The sequence below is a fragment of the Microcaecilia unicolor genome, chromosome 7, assembly GCF_901765095.1.
Source record: "Microcaecilia unicolor chromosome 7, aMicUni1.1, whole genome shotgun sequence".
NCBI classification, from domain to species: domain Eukaryota; kingdom Metazoa; phylum Chordata; class Amphibia; order Gymnophiona; family Siphonopidae; genus Microcaecilia; species Microcaecilia unicolor.
In genome coordinates, this window is record NC_044037.1 from 243,515,683 (window position 1) to 243,536,601 (window position 20,919).

Consider the following 20,919-nt stretch of genomic DNA (forward strand, 5'->3'; position numbering starts at 1 on the left):
AATTACAGGCAGCCAGTTGAAGAATATTTATGCTCAAACAGCATTATTGGGGCAAGAGAGAGACGACACATAAGATTTGGGCAACACAGAAGTCTGCATCTTAAAATATTCATTTACAGGAGAAGAGAGTTAATGCCCATGAACCATGATTTTGTATGGTGGTGAACAATATGCAGACATAGGTATCTCATTGCTGCCTGAATTTTGTAGTTACTTTTCTACCTACTGGTTATATGTAATCAGAACTGCTTGTTGGTTTATACATTTGTTACTTTGGGCCCTGTTTACTAATCCACGTTGTAGGCGCACTAGCATTTTTAACGCACGCTAAAAATTAACGCATGCTAATGCTAGAGACACATATATTACATAGTAACATAGTAGATTCCTATGGGTGTCTAGTGTTGGCGCAAGCTAAAAATGCTAACGCACCTTATTAAACAGGGACCTTTGTGAACCACATTGAACTTGAATTCTATTTGAGATAATGTGGGACATAAATGTCATATTAATAAATAAAATAAATATTTCAAATTTGTTATTCAGGACTCGCATATATGGGTTTCGCAACTGTTAATAAGCTAAAATAAAGTGAATTTAAAAAAATATATATCCTTGTACAATCAAAATTAGTATTTAAAATTACATGTGTAAGCCTAAAATGTTTTGGTGGCCCCAGAGCTTTCTCATGTCCACTTTTTGGCCCTTTACATAAAAAATGTTGGAGACCACCGGCCTAAGTACCTTCCAAAAAGCACTTGAATAATTTTCAAAAGCATTATATAGATAATGCCACTGAAAATCCATGGCTGGCCTCGGTGAGCATCACTTATCAACCCCCTAAATAAATAATAAAGAAATAACCCAGTTTGTGATGATATGTATTAATTATTCATGATCTCCCTGTTATGCATTTGTATGCTATACAACTCATTTGAATAAAATTTATATTAGGCCATATTAGATCTGTCTTAGTGTTAATAGGGATTATAGCTCTAATGTGTTTTATATACTATGAGCATTAATGTGTATTAAATGCACGTTTGACATGTTATCTTTTGAGTTAGCATTAATTCATTTTAGTAAATAGATCTCGTGGAGGGTAATTCTATAACTGGGTACCTAGTAGGAGCCTATTCTAAGCAGGCTTCTACTTTCCTTTACAGACTACTAGTGTAACTATAGAGCTGGTGTGTTAGTTCCTAAATGCTTCAGATATACGCATAGCTTATAGTATTCTGTAAGTTACTTGCGTAAGTTTGAGTCCCACCCACACTTTATCATCACAATAGCACAATAGCTGCTTAAGTGCAGGTTTTAGATAGCTTCTTTCTGTACAGCCTTTTTGTAAATGTTAATATTATGTGGACATCTTCACTTTCATAAACTACATCTTTTTTCAAGGTATGAATGGATCAATAAATGGGAACAGTTCAGCAGCATTGTCTGGTAACAGCACATCTTTGCTAGCAACTACAACTACCAGTTCTGCAGGACAAACAAAGGTTGTGACTTCAGGAGGAGCAAGTCGGAAATTTAATCAGGAACAAATGAAAACCCAGCTGACTGATGCTAGATCTGACAAATTGAAAGATAAGGTAAATAAATGAAATAAGTTGGATGCTCAACTGATTCTTTATGATTTTATATCTCAACATGTTTTAAGGTTTACACATTGTATTGTATTGTCTTATTTTTATCCAAACCGTAGAATACTCATGAAAACGTTTATCAATTAGACCTATTTGCCTATACACTAGAACCTACACAAGATCTGTTTCCTGAGGGTGTAAATTGGAAACCAGTTATTTGGTCAGATCGTTTTTCTTTGGAATTTGTGACTAGGTTTCAAGTACACTTAATTAGTAAGAAGCCTATGCAGGATGATTGTGTCTCTAGAAGAAAAATTGATGTAAACTTCTTTTGGGTGGAGGTAAGTTAAATGTCTCATTAATGAATCCACATAAAATGTCAGAAAATTGGAACCAAGCTATTGGAGTAGTTTTGGATAAAATAGCACCATTAACGAGACAAACCATTTCACGTAAGAAATGGTCTCCTTGGTTCACCACAAAGTTATGTTTAAAACACAGATACAGTCATCTAGAAAGACACTGGCAGAAATTAAATTAAAGTGGAAAAATCTTGTTCTCTGAGGAGAAGCAGGTCATTGAATTCTCACAGTTGGGTGATGTTATACAACGGAGTCCGGTGTGGATGCTGGCAAGCGAGATTAACTTAGAACTTTCTAGATGCATGCTCAGTTTCCTTCCCACCTGAGACATGAGCACAGGTTCTGCAGTCATTTTAAAAAAGCTAAAGAATACAACACCAAGGGAAGGTGAGGAGGGTATGTGAGAATATTTGGCCTGCAGTCCTTGGACAACACCTGCTACAGGTGAGTAACTTTTCTTTCTCCGAGGATAAGCAGGCCATTGTATTCTCACAGCTGGGAATCCTAGCTACTAGGTTTACTGAAAACAGCAATGCTAAGACAATAGGGACACAAAATGTTGAGGCCTCAAAGTCAATTAAAGGTAGTAATGAGTTGTGAATTTGTGAATAGATAACCACATGACGGCTTTGCAAATTTCCTCCATGGAGGCTGACCCTCTACTGTCAGCCCAACCTGGGACTGGTGCTGTTTAACATATTTATAAATGATCTGGAAATCAGAATGACAAGTGAGGTGATAAATTTGCAGATGACACAAAACTATTCAAGGTTGTTAAAACACATGCGGACTGTGAAAAATTGGAGGAAGACCTTAGGAAGTTGGAAGCATCCAAATGGCAGATGAAATTTAATGTGGACAAACATTGGGAAGAATAATGTGACACACATTGGGAAGAATAATCTAAATCATAGTTACCTGTTACTAAGATCCACCTTGGGGTTCAGCACCTATAGAAAAGATCTTGGTGTCATTGTAGGCAATACACTGAAATCTTCTGCCCAGTATGCGGTGGTGGCCAAAAAGCAAACAGAATGCTGGGAATTATTAGGAAAGGGATGGTAAATAAGACCGAGAGTACTGTAGTGCCTTTGATTTGCTCCATGGTGTGACCGCACCTTGAGTACTACATTCAATTCTGGTCACCATATCTCAAAAAAGATATAGCGGAATTAGAAATGGTTCAAAGAAGAGCGACCAAAATGATAAAGGGGATAGAACCTGGATGGGCATGTGGTTTGTGGAAAAATGTTGGAAGGATGATTGACTGATTAAGATGGAACTGTGACACTACCTTAGGAAGGAACTTAGGGTGTGTGCGGAGAACTACTCTATTGTGGTGAAACTTAGTGTAAGGTGGATCAGCTCCTTGGACCTGAAGCGCACTGACTTTGTGAGTTCAAGTGACCGCCACCAAAAATACAAATTTCCCGGTCAAATACTTTAGATGACAGGAATCTTGCGGCTTAAAAGGAGCTTGCATCAGCTGAGTGAGAACAATGTTGAGATCCTATGGCATAGTTGGAGGTTTGGCAGGGGTCTTTGTTAATATTAAACCTCACATGAAGCAAACAGCTAGAGGCTGTACAGAGATGGGCTTACTGCCTACATGGTGGTGATAAGCACTAATTGCACTGAGATGAACCCTTACAGAGTTGGTTTTCAAACTAGACTCAGAAGTGAAGGAGGTTTTCAAGCAGTTTTTGTGTAGGACAAGTGAGGGGATCTAAGGCCTTGCCCTTACACCAGACAGTGTGCTTCTGGGAGGGGTGCTACAGACTGGTAGAGGAGGCACTTGGGGGGAGGTCTCGGAGGGAGGGGGAGAGCCTAGATTACCGACTGTCAGATAATCCGGCATGTCGAAGATTCAGGACTCGGGGGAGGAAGTGACGTCATCGGAGAACATGGCCGCTTAAGTGCCGTGCTCCTGACTGCCCACCGCAATAATTAGCGCCCTCGAACGCGAAAGCCCAACGTGCAACCGGAGAAAAACAGCGGCAGAACTAGCGGAGGGGAGAGATCCCGTTAGGGCCATGCAGAAGCGAGCGGACGCCGTCGATCTTTCACAGTTCGAATTCGCGAGCGACGGGTCCAAAAAAAATATGGCGCCTCAAACGCTAGAGGAGACAGCGGACCAAATGGCAGCGGAGATCCCGTTTTCGGGGGATCTGTTTGCAACGCAATGCCGCGGAGACTCGGAGTGCGCCGGACTACCAGAACTCTGTGGCTGGATTCAAGAGATTCGCGCCGATTTGAAAGCGATGCGCTCAGAGCTGGCTACTCTTGGAAACGATCTAAGAGGAGAGATAAAGGAGCTGGGCCACAGAGTTGAGGAAGTGGAGAACAGCCTGGATGACCATGCGGAGACTCTGGGCTCTTTGGAGAGACAAATAGCCGATGAGCGGCTAGGGCAACAAACAATCAATGATAAACTGGAGGACCTGGAAAACAGGAGTAGACGCCATAACCTCCGATTTCGTGGAGTACCTGAGACCCCGACTTACCAAAATAGTGAAGAGGTGGTACAAAAGATTGTAAGTGCTATACTAGCGGACTCAGCTGACCCGATCCCACCAGAAAATGTAAACCTGGAACGGGCCCACCGGGCACTGGGAGCCAATAGACAAAATCTCGCTAAGGACATAATTGCATGTTTCCAGGACTTCAAATTAAAAGAGCGAGTACTAGCTGCGGCTCGAAAAACAACAGATTTTCAATGGGACTCGTACCCTATAGAAATTTATCAGGACTTGGCCGCGATCACATTAAAGCGTAGAGCAGACCTCAAGCCACTTACTACCAAACTGAGAGACTTGGGGATTCGCTACCGCTGGAGATACCCGTTTGCGATAGCATTCTACAAAGATGGACAACAGTATCAAATAAAATCACTAGCAGAGGCCCATGAGATTCTTCAGGGAGATCAGCAGGCAGATCCGCCGTCCACGCCAGCTGCCTCACGGCCAGTCCAAGGTCAGCGAACCCACCCGAAATGGCAGAGAGTAGGCCAGAGGCGTCTGCAACGCCAGAAATCAGCGGGTCGCCTCACCTGAGAGATTTCCGGATTGCGGGAGGCTGGATGAAGTATGGCCGGCTGAAGGCTAACGGTACACTCGGGGAGGCGAGTGGAATTGGCTGACTGTTTAACTGTGGGCATTTGGTTGAAAAGTTAATTTGGGTTGAAGATATTATGCCCGGGTTGCTCAGAGGGCTATTAGATAAGAGTTAATGTTTGGCTGAGATTGAAGGTGGAAGAGGGCAAGAGGGTCACTTCCCCCCTTGTAAGTTCCGACCTAATTGTGGGATCGGATGTCAAGGTTATGGGGTAGGGTTGAGGGGAGGGGGGAGGAGGGTGGGGAAGCTGAAATTGTTTGGGGTAATATGATATTGGAGGGAGGAGGGTGGGGAAGAGAGGGAAAAGGGACTATCATCTTGGTACACGATAAGGTTCTCAGTGAATTAGATATCACATTACTATACTGCCATGTTTAAATATGTTACCATAAATGTACGGGGTTTAAATTCCCCGCAAAAGCGTAAGCAGATGTTCAGAGAAATGCTGCGCCAAAAGGCAGATGTGGTGTTTCTACAAGAGACCCATCTCAAAAGGCAGCATGAACACCTAGTAAAGCATAAACATTATCCCAACATAATCTGTGCATCCAGTATAGAAGTTAAAAAAAAAAAAGGGGTTTTGATTGCGCTCTCGAGTTCTCACCCTTGGATAATACATAAAACAGTTAAAGATAAAGCGGGCAGATATCTACTGCTGATAGTCTCTAGATGTAATGTGTATTACACTCTATTGTGCGTCTATGCACCCAATGAGGGCCAAAAGGTGTTCCTGGAAGAACTGGAGCGGGTCCTACGGGATCATGTCAAAGGCAATTTGATTGTGGGAGGAGACTTTAATTTGACAACTAACCCACAATTGGATAATTCGGCAGAAAGCTATGCCAAAGGGGAGCGTATGGCCTTTAGGGCATGGATGGCAAGATGGGGACTCATGGACCTATGGCGAGACACTCATGGGTTAGAAAAAGACTATACACATTATGCACCCACACATAACACATACTCGAGAATTGATTATTGGTTGGGTGATGTGACCATGAGATCCAAAATAGATAAGGTGGAGATAGAATCATGTACCTGGTCAGACCACTCTATGGTAGTATTAACAATGCTATCAGATACTCAGAAGAAAAGGCGAAAGCCCTGGAGATTAAATGAGGCGTTGTTATTAGACCCACAAAATATACCTATAATAGAAAACTATATTAAGGAATATATAAAGTATAATGACACGGGAGAGGTGCACCCAGCCCACATATGGGAGGGCATGAAAGCGGTCCTGAGAGGTCAATTAATAGCTTTACATTCCCATACCACCAAAAAAAAGATAGAGCAAGAGGCTGACCTGCGAAAAAAGATAGAACTCAGTGAGAGAGCACATAAACGGGATCAGACGGATACAAAAATGTTGCAGGAATTACAACAATATAGGGCCCAGCTTAATGAATTGCAATTATCAGATATAGCGCATCAGATGCAACAAGCCCAGCAAGAACATTTCGAATTTGGGAATAGAGCTAGTAGACTGTTGGCCAACAAATTAAAAAAGCAAGCTCAGAGGAATTATATATCGGGTATATATGACGACACGGGTAAACTGTTAACTCAAGCAGAAGAGATACAAACAATATTCTGGGACTATTATGACCAAATATATAAATCAGAGCAGGAAACTGCCCAGGGAGATATAGAGAAATATCTACAGGAGGTCAGGCTCCCAAGACTATCTGAGGAAGCACTTGAAACCCTGTCAAATCCCATGACATTAGAAGAAATTGAGACAGTGATCAGGAAAATGCCTACGAATAAAGCCCCAGGGCCGGATGGCTTTCCCGCGCGTTTCTATAAAATGTTTGCCAAATGGCTGGGCCCCTTGTTGCTGAAGGTAATAACATCTTTTGATGAGGCAGGGGAGCTACCATATTCCTGGAGACTGGCCGAAGTAGTCTTAATACAGAAACCGGGAAAAGACCCCCTGAGCTGTGGCTCGTATAGGCCCATATCGCTATTAAATATTGATTATAAAATCTTCACTAAAATCCTTGCAAATAGGTTGCAGAAAATGTTACCACATATTATACATGATGATCAGGCGGGATTTATTGAGGGCAGACAGACGTTTGATAATATCAGATGCCTCTTGCATATCATCCAGCAGGCGTCTGATGAGGCAGACTCGGTAATTTTGTTCTCAGTAGACGCGGAAAAGGCCTTTGACCGAGTGGAATGGTCCTTTTTATTTGCAGTCTTAGAACAGATAGGAATGGGAGGGAGGTTTCTAAAGTGGTTACAATTATTATACACAAGCCCTATGGCAATGCTAAAAATAAATGGTTCTCACACGAAATTGCTGAACCTGGGAAGAGGGACGAGACAGGGTTGTGCAGTTTCTCCTCTGCTTTTTGCACTGTCAATTGAACCCTTAGCTAAGAAGATCAGGGAACACGGGAATATACGGGGAGTAATTAGAGGGAAGCGAGAGCATAAGATTATGCTCTTCGCTGATGATGTGCTGATGACATTGGCTTACCCTGCACAATCGCTTGGGCAGGTGATGGAGGAGTTGCAACAATATGGGAAGATGTCGGGATTTAAAATAAATGTAAATAAATCAGAGATACTTAATCTTACCATGCCCCAGGATGAGGCCCAGAGGTTGAAAGCATTATATCCAATTCAATGGGCAACCAAAACAATCAGATATCTAGGCATAATGGTCACATCTAGGATTGAGAACATAGTTCAGGAAAATTTCCCAAAGAAACTGAGGGAGTTGTTCGAGGAGCTGGACAGATGGGAAGGCCTAACAATAACATGGCTGGGTAGAATTCAGGCCGTAAAGATGATGCTCTTACCTAAATTGCTGTACTTGTTTCTGGCACTCCCATTGCCGATTCCCCGAGCTTTCTTTCAACAATTAAATAAGAAAATGTTTGCATATATTTGGAGAAAGAGACCACCAAGGGTACGAAGGAGTATGATGTTTCAAACTCCAGCAAAGGGTGGAATGGGAGTCCCTAATTTTTATCTGTATTACCAGGCAGCACAACTTAGGATTCTAGCGGGGTGGGATTCAATGACCAACAAGAAGTGGCTACATTGGGAAAGAGCGTGGCTGGGGACCCGATACCTGAGGGACATACTATGGGGCCCGGGAAGGGAGATCTTAGCAGCAGCAGGGAAAGTCCCGATGGGTCTCAAACACTTACTAAATACATGGCTCCAAGTCAGGAGAAAGGTGTTTCCAGATAGAAAGTACTTTCTACAGATGGCTATACGAGGTGCACCGGGCTTCCCCCTTGGAGAAGAAGAGAGAACGTACTCAATATGGGCCAAGAAAGGGCTTGATAGACTAGGACAGTTATGGAGTAATGGAGAAATAAAATCCTTTGAAGATTTGCAGGAAGAGTTTGATCTAGAGGAAAGAGACCTGGTATTTTATGTCTGCTTAAGGAGTTACATTTTGAAACGAGCCAGGGATGAACTAGAACTGACTGAGACAGGGTTGGAGCAAGCGATGAGAGGGGGGGATGGGAAAGGTAGCATAACACGCTTGTATAGAGCATTACTCCTCCTCTCGTCGCCCCAAGGCTTTTATACGAGGCGATGGGAGGAAGATCTCCAGGCACAGTATTCGGAGGAATGGTGGGCGGCTGGGTATAGACATCTGTTGAAACTGACCGTTGCCCAGCCATTGGCAGAAAACGGATATAAAATTTTGTATAGATGGTATTATACGTCGATGCGATTACATAAAATTTATCCACAGATTACAACAGACTGTTGGAGAGAATGTGGGGGACGAGGGACATTTTGGCACATCTGGTGGGATTGTCCCCGGGTTCAGGGGTTTTGGACCGAGATTTTAGACATGATATATGACATGTTAAAGATAAAATACCCAGCTCAAGCCCAATATTGCTTACTGAATGCAAGTCCAGGGAAGAGCCCTATACATTGCCATAAGTTGGTTATCCATCTGGGAGCAGCTAAAATAGCGCTAGCTCAAGCCTGGAGACAGAAGGAAGTCCCCAGAATGCAGATAATAAAAGATAGACTGCACCATCTCTATCAAATGTCAAAGTTGACAGCTATCCGTAAAGGGCAAATACAACAATTCCAAAAAATATGGCATGTGTATGAACAATGGAAAGGAATTTAATGAGGCTATGTTATGTACCGATGATGGGTGGGGGGGGGGAGGGGGGATAAGGGAAGTTTAGGGGATCAAAAATATCTGATGTAATTGGAGGTTGGGAATATTTATGTCATGTTTATGTAATGACTATCACATTCTATTGAAGAGCGTTTATTTTTTGTATTAAGGAAAAAGAAAATTGATGTTACTATACCAAATGGTGTATACTGTTGGCTAAGGTGTATTGGAGCTAAAGAATTTGGTTGTCATTTGTGATATGCAATTATTAATTAATAAAAAAATTGTTAAAAAAAAAAAAAAAAAGAAGATTCAGGACTCTACTGTATTAGCATAGTTTGTCAACTAGGTGCCTAGTCTAGCCTATGTGCCTTTATGAAATATGAGGGGCAAAATGTCAGAAATCACACTTAAATTGAAGCTGCAGACATCTACATCTGCTTTGAAGCAGGCATAAATGTTCGCATATAAAATACGCATATACTTGTGTATTTTATGAATAGTATGCTTAAATCATGACTTCCACCCTTGCTCTGCCCAGACTCTGCTCCTGAACACACCTACACATGGGTCACTTAAATGTATACACCTTCTCTGAGGAGAAGCAGAAAGTAAATATTCTTGTGGTGATTCATCTGACAGAGCCAATGCAGGAATGCTACGCAGTGTATCTTATAGAACTCTTTGACAGTGTTGTACCACGCATGCACATATTTTCCTGCCTGTTGCTGTTTCTGCTCAGTCTTCTTTTTCTGCAGAGTAGTACAGACATATTTTTTGGTCTTCCTAAGCGCATCAAAGTTGATCCAGTTCTCATGTTATTTTCTTTTGGGCAATTTCTCCAAATGGGTTAGTTTTGTGCTTACAACGACAGGAATGAACCTCACTCCTAACCCCCCAGGGTATGTGGAGTATTTGATTTGATTTATTATTTATAATCCACTATTGTCCAGAGTGGAGAACAGGCAAAACATATATAATCAGAAATACAAATAACACCATTAACAATCTTCACAAAAACCAGAGCTGCAAGTACATCAGGGCAAAAGTGTGGCTGTCAGTCCAATCAAGACAATCCATATTCCAAACATAACAAATGCTGTTTTAACAAACGCTTGAAAGCGGAATCTCCAAATGTATTCCACTCCAAAGAACCAACAACAGTAAAAAAGCTCTGTCTCCGAGGACAAGCAGGCCATTCATTCTCATAATTGGGTAACGCATCGCCGTGTTGCCTGGTCCAGAGCTTATAACATGCCTTTACATAGCTTTGTAGAGCACAAGTGCCTTCCCGCCCACTGCAAGGGCACAGTTACTGCAGTTGTTTTTCTACTGCGATGAGAAGAACACTGCATCTGTAGTTTCTCTTCACTCCCAGTTCGGAAGAGATTCTTTTTTTGTGCCTTTTCAGCTTCTTTATTGCAATTTTTCACTGTGCCTTCATCATGCCTTTTTTCCCTTCTCTTCCCGTATATATTTAGTTCTTTTTGCCATTTTTTAAGTTTCCTTTATTTTCTGTGACTTTTTTTTGTGGTATCTTGCCCCTTTTTTTCAGGCACTATCGTGTCTTTCGATTTGGATTTGGAAGTTTTTCCTTCCATGTCCACTAAAGCTCCCAGTGGCTTTAAGTGCTGTTCCCAGTGCGATAGGATGATCTCTGGCAAAGACACCCAATCTTGGTGTCTTCAGTGCTTAGGGCCTGACCATAGCCCTATCAACGGTGTCCTTTGTCTTTAGATGAAGAAGAGGACTCAGGTGTCCAGAAAGACTCAACGCAAGAAGATTTTTGGAGCCAGGCTCGAGTCCTCGACATTGGCATCAGCATCGAGGTCAGCATTGTTGATGTCGAAGACTGCATTGGGAGCATCAGTCCATGTGGCTACTTCGAGACCCATAGACACTGGGAGCAGTAGGAGTGCCTTCACACCCGCTGCAAGAGCATGGTTATTGCAGTTGTTTTTCTACTGCCATGAAGAGAAGACTGCGTCTGTAGTTTCTCTTCACTCCCAGTTCGGAAAAGCTTCTTTTTTGGTGCCTTTTTGGCTTCTTTATTGTAATTTTTCACTGTGCCTTGTTCGGCCTTTGTCCCCATCTATTCTCGTATATTTTTAGCTCTTTTTGCCGTTTATAAGTTTTCTTTATTTTCCGTGACTTTTTTTTTTTTGTGTTGCCTTGCCCCTTTTTTTCAGGCAAAATCGTGTCTTTTCATTTGGCTTTGGAAGTTTTTCCTTCAATGTCCACTAAAGCTCCCAGTGGCTTTAAACGTTGTACCCAGTACATTCGGACGATCTCTGGCAAAGACACCCATTCTTGGTGTCAGTGCTTAGGGCCTGACCATAGCCCTACCAGTTGTGTCTTTTGTCTTCGGATGAAGAAGAGGACTCACGTGTCCAGAGAGAGACTCAATGCAAGAAGATTTTTGGAGTCAGGTTCAAGTCCTCGACGTTGGCATCAGCATCAAGGTCGATGGCGTCGATGTCAAAGACTGCATTGGGAGCATTGGTTCATATGGCTGCTTTGAGAGCCATAGACACTGGGATCAGTAGTGCGTCGGGACCTGTCTTGACGCCGGCTGCTGAACAGGGCCCCCGAGATCGGCCAGTGCTGGACCCGACCCTGAGGCAACATGAGGATTTGACGTCATCCTTGGCACAGAAGTGTCTCGATGGCAAGCTTCGGGTGAAGGCCACAAAGCATCGGCATTGGTTGTCCATGATGCAAGGTGCCAGGAGCTCTGGGGCATCGAGGGATTTGGCACGCAAGAAGCATCGACGCCAGGATGATAATTCCCCCTGTATTCAGGAGGTACCGATGTGTCTGTCCCCAAATGGCCAGGACCTGACTCCCATCTCGGCCTTGTCAGTTCCCTCATTAGTTCTGTAACCTGTCTCAGAGCTTGCACCCCAGTCTTTCCCAGTGTTGGCCCTCGATGAAAGTATCTGGGTCTTGCTCCCTGAGCTGCTGGATGGTCTTTTGCAACGGTGTGCATCGGTATCGGGGGTGCTTGCGACTACCCTACTGCCCATTGTGGCCCTGTTTCAGCTGCCATCCAAGACAGTACCCCCTCGATGTCGGTGGAGGAAGCTTTAACAGAGTCGAGGTGGGAGCCAACTCCTCAATGCCCCTCTAGGGGACATGGCTTCTCAAAGTCATGGCAGGCTCGGTCTGAAGAAATATAGTAGCCCTTGCTCTCTGTAAAATACAGGCCAATGGCTCAGGCTAAGAGCTAGGCCTCTTTAAAAAGCAAAAATCATCTCTGATACAAATATATTTCTCACTGCAGCTGAAGCTGATGTGAGTTCCCAGAGAGCTGACAGGCAAGGGAGGGGGGCATCTGCTCTTGTAAACAACCCATGGGACTGGCACCTGTGAGAAGTCATGAGAAAGTTGTTTTGGCTAATATAAGTTGATCAAGGGCTAGATGTACGTAGGATGTGAATACCCTAAGGGAGGGAGGAGAGCTGAGGAGTGCTGAACAGAGCAAAATGACCTGTGAAGTCATCTCACAAGATGTTCTCTGAGCATATTTTGTTTATAGTTAGAGCTGGAGAATAAGTGAAGTCATTTTTTATCAACTGCTAAGGGCCAAGAGCCCTGGTGAGAAAGCTAGGGGCCATTGGAATCAATTGTGCCAGAATAGTATAAGAGAAGTGGTCAGAGGGGTATCAGATCAGAAGAGAACGATCAGAGGAGAAGAAGCCAGAAGAAAAGGCTAGAGACAGACGTGGCGTGAGATGCTATTCTACCATATGATTGCTTGAACCTGCTTGTACTATCCTTGGTAAGATATCAATGTCAATAAACTATATATCTTTACCTACTAAATACTAGGTTCCTTTCTAATTACATAGGTTTATACTGCCTTGACTGCTAACACTGTTATGTGCAGGTAATTAAGTACCTAGAGGGGATAGACAATTCTGTCCAGGGTTGTAAAAGGGTCATGGCTTCGCTGCGCAACAGAGATGGCAGATCCTAATAAAATTAACAGGTCTCAGCCCTCCCACAAGGAGTTTGTTTGGCACCGATGAGGAACACTCATGAGAGTCAGAGGAGAATCCAAGGTACTGTTTGGAGGATGAGTCCTATGGCATCCCCTCTGAACCCTCCTCTCAACTTGTAGAAAATCTCCTTCAGAGAACCTTTCATTCCCCTCTTTTGTAAATGAAATGGCTGAGGCTATTCCATTTCGTTTGGAAGTGGAGGATGAGCCCAGGACTAAGATGCTCAAGGTCCTGGACTATGAGTTCCCTCCTAGGGAGGCTGTGATTTTCCCTCTCCATGAGGTACTCAAGGAAGTCCTCGATAGGAACTAGGAGTCCCCTCTGTCGGTGTCTGTCCTGCCCAAGAAGATCGACACGATATACCAGATCCACAGCACACCTGGATTTGATAGGTCCCAGTTGCCTCACAATTCCATGGTGGTGGAATACGCTCTCAAGAGAGGCAGGAGTTCTAGACACTATGCCTCGGTGCCCCCAGGCAGAAAAGCTAGGACCTTGAACTCTTTTGGGAGGAAGATGTTCCAGGCCTCAATGCTCATGTCCCGTATACTATTGTACCAGCTCTTCACAAGCGTCTACTTGTGGACTAGGCAAGCAGGCTTTTGAACTTGGTGGACTCTCTCCCACCAGATTAGGCCGAGTCGGTTCTCCAGTTGGCCAAGCAACAGAAGGCGTGTCAAAAGTTCTTGGCCAGGGGCACTTTCGACACCTTTGACGTGGCATCCAGGATCTCTGCTCAGAGTATAGCAATGCACAGACTCTCATGGCTATGTGTTTCTGACTTGGAACAGTCAGTTCAGCAGCAATTACGGATGCCCCTTGCCAGGGGGATAACCTTTTTGGAGAGAAGGTTAAGGAGGTTGCTGACCAGATCAAAAAACACACTGATACCATCTCTTCTTTCTCCTACCAGGCACCTTCTGCATCAGCTTCCTCATCTAGGAGGTCTTTTGGCAAGTCGAGGAGGGGTGCCTACCACCCACAGAGACACAGGTACTCAACCTTTTCTCGCCAGCCTGTTCAGGCTCAACCCTAGCACGCTTATTCTCATTAACAGTGTGTGCATAAGACCCCTGCTGCTCCCCAGTGAAAGCAAGGGATGAGCTTATGACTGGTTCCAGCAGAGCATAGTCGCTATAAAAGTGTCCATCCAGTGGTGTACTGGAGCAGGCTCTCACAGGCTCACAAGAGCCGGTTGTTAAGTTTTTAAGAATTTTGGGAGCCGGTTGTTAAAGTAGGGCCCTCCATGTCTACTTTAACAACTGGCTCCCAAAATGTGGGCTTGGGCCCCCTGCTGAATTCTCTTTTCTCCGAGGACAAGCAGGCTGCTTGTTCTCACTGATGGCATCCACTGGTGACATCCACGGCAGCCCCCTCCAACCGGAAACTTCACTAGCAAAGGCCTTTGCTAGTCCTGCGCGGCCGTCTTCCCACCCGAACCGGCTCGTGTTCGTCAGTCTTCTTTTGTCCGCGATCGGGACGGTCGTGTTTTGCCGCCGTTTCGTGCCCCTCAAGTTGACATCGCGCGTCTTCGCGATTTTCGCTAAAAAAAAAAAAGAGATCGCTCTGGGCTTTACCCCTTTCCCGTGTTTCCAGCTTTTCCCCGCGTAAGTTTCCTTTCGCTTTCAGGACCAGCCTATTTGGCCTCGGTATGGTTTTTTCTCCCTTCTTTTTGGTGCCTTTCTTCATCATCGCGAATTTTGATTTCGCCGGCGTGATTTTTCTGCCCATGTCATCGAAGTCTTCCAGTAGCTTCAAGAAGTGCACCCAGTGCGCCTGGGTAATCTCGCTCACTGATAGGCACGCTTCGTGTCTTCAGTGTCTGGGGGCTGGGCACCGCCCGCAGGCCTACAGTCTTTGTGCTCTTTTGAAAAAGAGGATTCAGGTAGCGAGATTGGCCCAATGGAACGCGTTGTTCTCGGGCTCTTCGACGACAACAGCACGGGCATCGAGTGCATCGACGTCGACAGCATCGAAGTCTTTGACCTCGGCATCGACTGCATCGAGGCTTCTACCTCCTGCATCGTCGGTACCGAGACATCGAAAGGCTGCGTCGACGCCGGTGGTACCGGGACCTCCGTTATTGCTGATGTCGTCGGACGGTGGTACTTCGTCTGGAGTGCAGGTGAGGGCTGTCCATTCCCCTGCTGGTGGCGGTGAGCCTTCGGGTGGGTCTCCCCCTGCCCTGAGGGCTCCTGCGGTACAGCCCCCCCGAGATCGACCTTCTTCGGCCTCAGCCCCGAGGAAGCGACGGTTGGATTCTACGTCCTCCTCGTCAGTACTGGGAAGCTCCGGTGACATGCTTCGCTTGAAGAAGTCAAAGAAGCATCGTCACCGGTCTCCTTCCCGTCTCAGTACCGAGAGCTCTGGGTCGCCGAGGCAGTTGGCACCCAGTAGGCATCGGCACCGGGAGGACCGCTCACCCTCTGTTCAGGAGGTGTCGATGCGCTCCCCCTTGGACAGCCCGGAACCGCCTCCACACCCGGAACAGACTCTGACCTCGACGCCTGCATCGGCTTCCCAGTCTTTCTCCACAGCCGCTCTGCACGAGAGTCTCCAGGCCGTTCTTCCAGAGATTCTGGGAGAGCTGTTGTGCTGTTCTCCTCCGGTACCGGGGGTGCTTGCGCCACCGGTACCGTCGAGTGAGGCGACGGCTGGCCTTTTGCCCGAGGTGAGGTCTCCGGTATCGCTAAGGCCGCCTCCCAGGCAGACTCCCTGACAACGTCGGCGGAGGGAGCTTCGCCGGTGCTGGCGAGGGAGTCCACCTCTCGACGCTCCTACCGTGGCCGTGTTTCCACGGAGTCGAGTCGGGCACGGCTTCAGACGCAGGTTCGTGAACTTGTGTCTGATACCGATGGTGAGGCCTCGTGGGAGGAGGAGGAGGAGGTCATCAGATATTTCTCTGACGAGGATTCTGATGGCCTTCCTTCTGACCCCACTCCCTCCCCTGAAAGGCAGCTTTCTCCTCCCGAGAGTCTGTCTTTCGCGGCCTTTGTCCGGGAGATGTCTACGGCCATCCCCTTCCCGGTGGTTGTGGAGGATGAGCCCAGGGCTGAAATGTTTGAGCTCTTGGACTATCCTTCTCCACCTAAGGAAGCGTCCACAGTACCCATGCATCATGTCCTAAAAAAGACATTGCTGGCGAACTGGACCAAGCCATTAACTAATCCCCACATTCCCAAGAAGATCAAATCCCAGTATCAGATCCATGGGGACCCAGAGCTGATTCGCACTCAGTTGCCTCACGACTCTGGTGTGGTGGATCTGGCCCTAAAGAAGGCTAAGAGTTCTAGAGAGCATGCTTCGGCGCCCCCGGGCAAAGACTCCAGAACCTTAGACTCCTTTGGGAGGAAGGCCTATCATTCCTCTATGCTCCTGGCCAAGATTCAGTCCTACCAGCTCTACACGAGCATCCATATGCGGAACAATGTGCGGCAGTTGGCGGGCTTGGTGGACAAGCTCCCTCCTGAGCAAGCCAAGCCATTTCAGGAGGTGGTCAGGCAGCTGAAGGCGTGCAGAAAATTCCTGGCCAGAGGGGTATATGATACCTTTGATGTTGCGTCCAGGGCCGCTGCTCAAGGTGTGGTGATGCGCAGACTCTCATGGCTGCGTGCCTCCGACCTGGAGAATAGGATCCAGCAGCGGATTACGGACTCCCCTTGCCGAGCGGACAACATTTTTGGAGAGAAAGTCGAACAGGTGGTAAAACAGCTCCACCAGCAGGATAACGCTTTCGATAAATTCTCCCGCCGGCAGGCTTCGGCATCTACCTCCTCAGGTAGACGTTTTTATAGGGGAAGGAGGGCTGTTCCCTACTCTTCTGGTAAGCGTAGGTACAATCCTCCCTCTCGCCAGCCTGCGGCCCAGGCTAAGCCCCAGCGCGCTCGCTCTCGTCAGCAGCGTGCGCCTCAGCAAGGCCCCACGTCTCCCCAGCAAAAGCAGGGGACGAGCTTTTGACTGGCTCCAGCAGAGCATAGCCGACATCAACGTATCCATGCCGGGCGATCTACCGGTCGGGGGGAGGTTGAAAGTTTTTCACCAAAGGTGGCCTCTTATAACCTCCGACCGTTGGGTTCTTCAAATAGTCCGGCAAGGATACACCCTCAATTTGGCCTCGAAGCCTCCAAATTGCCCACCGGGAGCTCAGTCCTACAGTTTCCAGCACAAGCAGGTACTTGCAGAGGAACTCTCTGCCCTTCTCAGCACCAGTGCGGTTGAGCCCGTGCCATACGGGCAAGAAGGGCTGGGATTCTATTCCAGGTACTTCCTTGTGGAAAAGAAAACAGGGGGGATGCGTCCCATCCTAGACCTAAGGGCCCTGAACAAATATCTGGTCAAGGAAAAGTTCAGGTTCTTTCCCTGGGCACCCTTCTTCCCATGATTCAGGAAAACGACTGGCTATGCTCTCTGTACTTGAAGGACGCCTACACGCACATCCCGATACTGCCAGCTCACAGGCAGTATCTGCGATTTCAGCTGGGCACACGTCACTTCCAGTACTGTGTGCTACTCTTTGGGCTCGCCTCTGCGCCCATGGTGTTCACGAAGTGCCTGGCTGTGGTAGCAGCAGCGCTTTCGCAGGCTGGGAGTGCACGTGTTCCCTTATCTCGACGATTGGCTGGTGAAGAACACATCCAAGGCGGGAGCTCAGCAGTCCATGCAGATGACTATTTGACTCCTGGAGCTACTGGGGTTTGTGATAAATTATCCAAAGTCCCATCTTCTCCCAGTACAGAGACTCGAATTCATAGGAGCTCTGCTGGATTCTCGGACGGCTCGTGCCTATCTTCCGGAGACAAGGGCCAACAATCTGTTGTCCCTCTTCTCCCGGGTACGAGCATCCCAGCAGATCACAGCTCGGCAGATGTTGAGATTGCTAGGCCACATGGCCTCCACAGTTCATGTGACTCCCATGGCTCGTCTTCACATGCGATCTGCTCAATGGACCCTAGCTTCCCAGTGGTTTCACGCTGGTGGGGATCTAGAGGACGTGATCCACCTGTCCACGAGTTTTCTCAAATCCCTGTACTGGTGGACGATTTTGCTCAATTTGACTCTGGGACGCCCTTTCCAAATTCCTCAGCCACAAAAAGTGCTGACTACGGATGCGTCTCTCCTGGGGTGGGGAGCTCATGTCGATGGACTTCACACCCAAGGAAGCTGGTCCCTCCAGGAACGCGATCTGCAGATCAATCTCCTGGAGTTATGAGCGGTCTGGAACGCTCTGAAGGCTTTCAGAGATCGGCTGTCCTACCAAATTATCCAAATTCAGACAGACAACCAGGTTGCCATGTATTACATCAACAAGCAGGGGGGCACCGGATCTCGCCCCCTGTGTCAGGAAGCCGTCAGCATGTGGCTGTGGGCTCGCCGTTACGGCATGTTGCTCCAAGCCACATACCTGGCAGGCGTAAACAACAGTCTGGCCGACAGGTTGAGCAGGATTATGCAACCTCACGAGTGGTCGCTCAACTCCAGAGTAGTGCGCCGGATCTTCCAGGAGTGGGGCACCCCCTTGGTAGATCTCTTTGCATCTCGAGCCAACCACAAAGTCCCTCATTTCTGTTCCAGGCTTCAGGCCCACGGCAGACTGGCATCGGATGCCTTCCTCCTGGATTGGGGGGAAGGCCTGCTGTATGCTTATCCTCCCATACATCTGGTGGGGAAGACTTTGTTGAAACTCAAGCAAGACCGAGGCACCATGATTCTGATTGCTCCTTTTTGGCCGCGTCAGATCTGGTTCCCTCTCCTTCTGGAGTTATCCTCCGAAGAACCGTGGAGATTGGAGTGTTTTCCGACCCTCATCACACAGAACGAAGGGGCGCTTCTGCATCCCAACCTCCAGTCTCTGGCTCTCACGGCCTGGATGTTGAGAGCGTAGACTTTGCCTCTTTGGTTCTGTCGGAGGGTGTCTCCCGTGTCTTGCTTGCTTCCAGAAAAGATTCCACTAAGAGGAGTTACTTCTTTTTATGGAGGAGGTTTGCCGTCTGGTGTGACAGCAAGGCCTTAGATCCTCGCTTCCGTCCTACACAGACCCTGCTTGAATACCTTCTGCACTTGTCTGAGTCTGGTCTCAAGACCAACTCTGTAAGGGTTCACCTTAGCGCAATCAGTGCATACCATTACCGTGTGGAAGGTAAGCCGATCTCAGGACAGCCTTTAGTTGTTCACTTCATGAGAGGTTTGCTTTTGTCAAAGCCCCCCGTCAAACCTCCTACAGTGTCATGGGATCTCAACGTCGTTCTCACCCAGCTGATGAAACCTCCTTTTGAGCCACTGAACTCCTGCCATCTGAAGTACTTGACCTGGAAGGTCATTTTCTTGGTGGCAGTTACTTCAGCTCATAGAGTCAATGAGCTTCAGGCCCTGGTAGCTCAGGCCCCTTACACTAGATTTCATCATAATAGAGTAGTCCTCCGCACTCACCCTAAGTTATTGCCGAAGGTAGTGTCGGAGTTCCATCTGAACCAGTCAGTTGTCTTGCCAACATTCTTTCCCTGTCCGCATTCCTGCCCTGCTGAACGTCAGCTGCACACATTGGACTGCAAAAGAGCATTGGCCTTCTATCTGGAGCGGACACAGCCCAACAGACAGTCCGCCCAAACGTTTGTTTCTTTTGATCCCAACAGGAGGGGAGTGGCTGTGGGGAAACGCACCATTTCAAATTGGCTAGCAGATTGCATTTCCTTCACTTACGCCCAGGCTGGTCTGGCTCTTGAGGGTCATATCACAGCTCATAGTGTTAGAGCCATGGCAGCGTCAGTGGCCCACTTGAAGTCAGCCACTATTGAAGAGATTTGCAAGGCTGCGACGTGGTCATCTGTCCACACATTCACATCTCATTACTGCCTGCAGCAGGATACCCGACGCGACAGTCGGTTTGGGCAGTCAGTGCTTCAGAATCTGTTCGGGGTTTAGAATCCAACTCCACCCCCCTAGGCCCATGTTTATTCTGTTCCAGGCTACACTCTCAGTTAGTTGGATAAGTTGTTAGGTCAATCTCAGTTATGTCCTCGCCGTTGCGAGGCCCAATTGTCCATGTCTGTTGTTTTGAGTGAGCCTGGGGGCTAGGGATACCCCATCAGTGAGAACAAGCAGCCTGCTTGTCCTCGGAGAAAGCGAATGCTACATACCTGTAGAAGGTATTCTCCGAGGACAGCAGGCTGATTGTTCTCACAAACCCACCCGCCTCCCCTTTGGAGTTGTGTCTTCCCTTGTTTTTGTCTTGCTACATACGGGACTGACGAACACGAGCCGGTTCGGGCGGGAAGACGGCCGCGCATGCGCGGTGCGCATGGGCGCGCGAGGACTAGCAAAGGCCTTTGCTAGTGAAGTTTCCGGTTGGAGGGGGCTGCCGTGGACGTCACCCATCAGTGAGAACAATCAGCCTGCTGTCCTCGGAGAATACCTTCTACAGGTATGTAGCATTCGCTTTACTTTGCTGGTGGGGATGCTGAGCCCTGCCAGCTAAGTAAATAGACTGCTGCTGCTCCCAGCTCCTTGTTTCCAGCTCTGAGCAGCAGGCTGGGGCTTCTCCAGCATGTGTGAGAAGTTACAGCATGCTGCTCAGAGCAAGACGTTGGGAGTGGTGGCAGTCCATTATTGGTTGCCAGGAAAGGTATGCCTAGCGTGCCCGCACGAAGGGAGGGAGGAGAGAGAGGCAAGTGTTGCTCCCCCACCCCCGGCCATCCCTGGCCCTTCCAACTGCAGAGCTGGCTACATCAGGAGAA

General features: G+C 47.2%; 1 protein-coding gene across 1 annotated transcript in view; it reads left to right on the top strand.

Annotated features, from left to right (window-relative positions):
* Positions 1–20,919, top strand: part of BAZ2B (bromodomain adjacent to zinc finger domain 2B) — a 914,692-nt gene that overhangs the window by 357,333 nt on the left and 536,440 nt on the right. The window contains exon 7 of the mRNA XM_030210692.1: positions 1,405–1,598. Within this exon, the coding sequence (XP_030066552.1) occupies positions 1,405–1,598 (194 nt within the window). The remainder of the gene's footprint in view (positions 1–1,404; positions 1,599–20,919) is intronic.